The 3,722-nt window shown below is 34.4% G+C and overlaps 1 protein-coding gene across 2 annotated transcripts in view; it reads left to right on the plus strand.

Annotated features, from left to right (window-relative positions):
• The window catches only part of LOC106874574 (GTP-binding protein 2), a 34,902-nt gene that overhangs the window by 3,993 nt on the left and 27,187 nt on the right, over positions 1–3,722 (plus strand). For both annotated transcript variants that reach the window (XM_014922356.2, XM_052971811.1), the window contains exon 2: positions 1,550–1,576. In XM_014922356.2, coding sequence (XP_014777842.1) covers positions 1,550–1,576 — 27 coding nt within the window. The remainder of the gene's footprint in view (positions 1–1,549; positions 1,577–3,722) is intronic.

Consider the following 3,722-nt stretch of genomic DNA (forward strand, 5'->3'; position numbering starts at 1 on the left):
CCAGGCACTAAATTAGATCCTGGAAGTTATGAAGGTAAAAAACGGATCGTGTGACTTTTCCGAAATCCTCACCCACCTCTTTGGAAAGCATTTTCCCCAGAAATTTCTGTATAATCGTAATTTGTGCCGTTTGAACAGTATTTCTATAAAATTTCATTAATATATATCCATTTTCCTGAAAGTTATGAGGGAAAAATCGGATCTTGTGAATTTTCCAAAAGTCCTCTCCTCACCCACTGTTCGTTTGCGCAAATTTTTGTTTTCATATTCGTTTCCTACACATTTTTTTTACACCTATTAGGCTGTTTTTTTTTGTGATCAGGTTCATAAACTGTATATTGACCAGAATTTTTCAGCACCTTTACAATTCCTATTTTCTGCCCTTCTGCTCAGATTTAAATATAATTTATTTATAATTGTTACTGTTACCTAGTTTTATATGCCTTCCATTTTATTTTATGGCCTAGTATCTCATCTATAGTAAGACATCTATCTGTATCCCTCTATCAAACTCTAACCTTTTGCCTGACACACAGCCACTTCTCTTGGGTCCACTCTCTCTCTCAACTAGGAGGTCTTTTGGATCTTTTTTAAAACGGGGGCCACATTTTTCATTAACGAAACACTTTGAAACTTGGAACACTGGTAGAATGTGTCATATAAAACATCTTTTTCTCTTAGTCTTCTTAAAAAAAAAGAAATCCCTAAGTTATTCCATGTTAAAGTTGTCGTATTTCTGTAATTTCAACCAATCACTGACGTCCATTCAGCCGATATACATTAAGTGCCGACTACATAAACAAACGATTCTGAAACAATTAACCCTAACTCTAACCCTAACCCTAACCCTAGGGTTAGGGTTAGGGTTAGGGTTAGGGTTAAAGCAAATTTAAAATGAAAAAAGCAAATAAAACGAAGGTATAGAGATTAAATACGCTTTACATCGCTTAATGAGCCAAAGGAGTAAATGTAAACAACTGAATACTTGTCAGTGATTGGTTGAAATTATCGAAATAAGACAATTTTTTACATGAAATAAATTCGAATACAAAAATATTTTTCTGTTCTATAACACAAAATAGATAAGTATACGAAGTTTGAAAGTCTTTCCGTACCAAAAACACTACGTAAAACATTAATGAAAAATGTGGCCCCCGTTTTAAAAAAGATCCGGTCTTTTTCTTGCAAGTTACTTGGTGACTCTGCTGGCACTGCTACCACATAAAAAGCACCTGTGCTGGTGCCATGTGAAAAGCACCTGTGCTGGTGCCACATGAAAAGTACCTGTATTGGTGCCACATAAAAAACGCCCAGCACACCCTATAAAGCAGTTAGCATTAGGAAGGGCATCCAGCCATAGAAACCATGCCAAAATAGACAATTGGAGTCTGTTGCAGCTTCCTGGTTGCCAGCTCCTGTCAAACAATCCAACCCATACCAGTATGGAAAATGGACATTAAATGATAATGATGATGATTATGATGATAATGATGATGATTATGATGATGATGATGATGATTGAAAATATAATTGTCTTTTTCCATTCTAGGTCGAAGAAGGCAATATCGAGTACAAGGTAAGTGTGATGTACAATCAGTATAACTTGATATGATCTAGTAGGAATGAGTTATGGATCAGATGGTTTAAATAAACCGTATTTGAACTTTGCAGCTTTGTTACAAAATCAAGTATAAACATCTGTAATTGTCCTCAAAATATTTAAGGCATTCGCACTAAAGCAGCACCTATTTTCTTGCAAGATGGATTTTTCTTTGTGTTATACTGGAAAAAGGATGGGTGTCTACTATTTTATGTTAGACTGAGTTGAGATCATTGTAATAGCAGGTATCATGAGTTGCCTCTGATACTTACCAATGGAAAAAAAAAAAAATACTAGATTTCCGCAAATACTGTGTTCTTTGCTGGTACTGTGGATATATTGTCAGTCATGTAACTGTTTAATTAGCATGAGGATAGCATCACAAAAACATTTAATTTGATATTGTTTATGTCATAAGAATTTAGGCATGAAATAAATTGTTTTAATGATGGAACACAAAGCAGGTGAAGCTATAAATGAAATCATGTAGATATTGGGTAAGTATTGCTTTGGTCCAATGCTAGAACGTCTGTCATGTTTGCAGAAGTTGTGGGCTCAAGTTCCATGGGCAACTTTCAACTTTTCCAAGCAAGGGATTTTTTTAAACTCAGTATTTTCGTGCTATTCTTTATAGCTTTATCTACTTTGAGTTCCATCATCAAAAATGATTTGTAATGATGGAAGTATTTAATGTAATTTGAATGTTTTCATTTCTGGATGATGTGAAGGCATGTATATTTTTCTAGCTGTCATTGACTTGCAGACAGTTCAAGTAGACCATTAATGGTATCACTCTCACTAGTCTTGGAGGCTCTGTGAAGGCCATTGGCCCACTTCTTTCTTCCAAACCGATATTTAAAATATTATTTCAAATGGAGTTGACTGTTGATGTAGGCATGAAGAATGGAGTCATATAAAGGATTAAGCTTGAAAATTTTAACAAGTTGATAGCATAGAGCTATAAAATTTAAATTAGTTCATAGTGTAGTGATTAAAGAAAATTTAATCAATTCCTGTGAATGTGTGATGTTAGTTTTTAGAGAAGCCTTTTTGAGAGGAAATATTCGTGTCAGATATTAGAAAGATTTTATTAATTTTGGTTTCAAATTTTGGCACAAGGCCTGCAATTTCGGAGGTGGGGTAAGGCTGCGGGTTAAGTCAATTACATTGACCCCAGTGCTCAACTAGTACTTATTTTATTGACTGCCGAATAGATGAAAGGCAAAGTCAACCTCAGCTGAATTTGAACTCAGAATGTAAAGATGGATGAAATGCCACTAAACATTTTAGCTGGCATGCTAATGATTCTGCCAACTTGCCGCCTTAGATTTTACTAATATTAGGAGTAATAATTTATCTATACTGTAGTTCTCAAGGATAAGACACCATTGGAGGGTAAGTTTCCCATGTGTTTGACTTCATAGAATCTGTTTCTAGTGGGAAAGTTGAGTAAAAGTGCTTTAGGAGGGGATCATCTCTAACTAATGTTAGACAGGAATATAGTTTATGTGGTTTATATTAAAAATATATTTGAAGGTCTCTATGGACACTTTGGGGTTATATTTTTCTAGAATCATGTTCTCTAAATATCTACAAAAATATTTCATTGGTAATGGAGAAATGGTGGAATTCTGCTTTATGCATGGCATATAACCCCTCATAACTTTTACATTTTTGAGAATTTTCAGAAAAGTTTTGTGAATTTGTATTCCACACAAGGGAATTCATATGATTATGCAAAAACAAAATAAAAAAAATTTTGCTGCATGATTTTAGAGCTATTTAGCTGTTATTTTTAGCACATCTCATGACCGCCTCATACCTTCCTTGTTTGTTTGTCAGTCTGATGTACTGATGTCTTTAATATCTTTCTCCCCATAAACACATTTAATGGTCTATTACTAGGATTTATACCAAAAATTTGGACTGTCCATATTTTAAACTGTGCTTAAAAATTTTTTTTCATAGTCTTGTGATTTCCTGTGTGTAATTTTCCTTTATTCAAAAATTCTTATCGCTCCTTAAAATTATGGCTTTTAAGTGTTGATTTCTCAGCCCAAGAATTACAGCGTGATGTGCTGCTTGACTGGGCCCCCCCCCCCTCTCTCTCTCTCTCTCTCTC

The sequence above is a fragment of the Octopus bimaculoides genome, chromosome 11 (genome assembly GCF_001194135.2).
Source record: "Octopus bimaculoides isolate UCB-OBI-ISO-001 chromosome 11, ASM119413v2, whole genome shotgun sequence".
Taxonomy (NCBI): domain Eukaryota; kingdom Metazoa; phylum Mollusca; class Cephalopoda; order Octopoda; family Octopodidae; genus Octopus; species Octopus bimaculoides.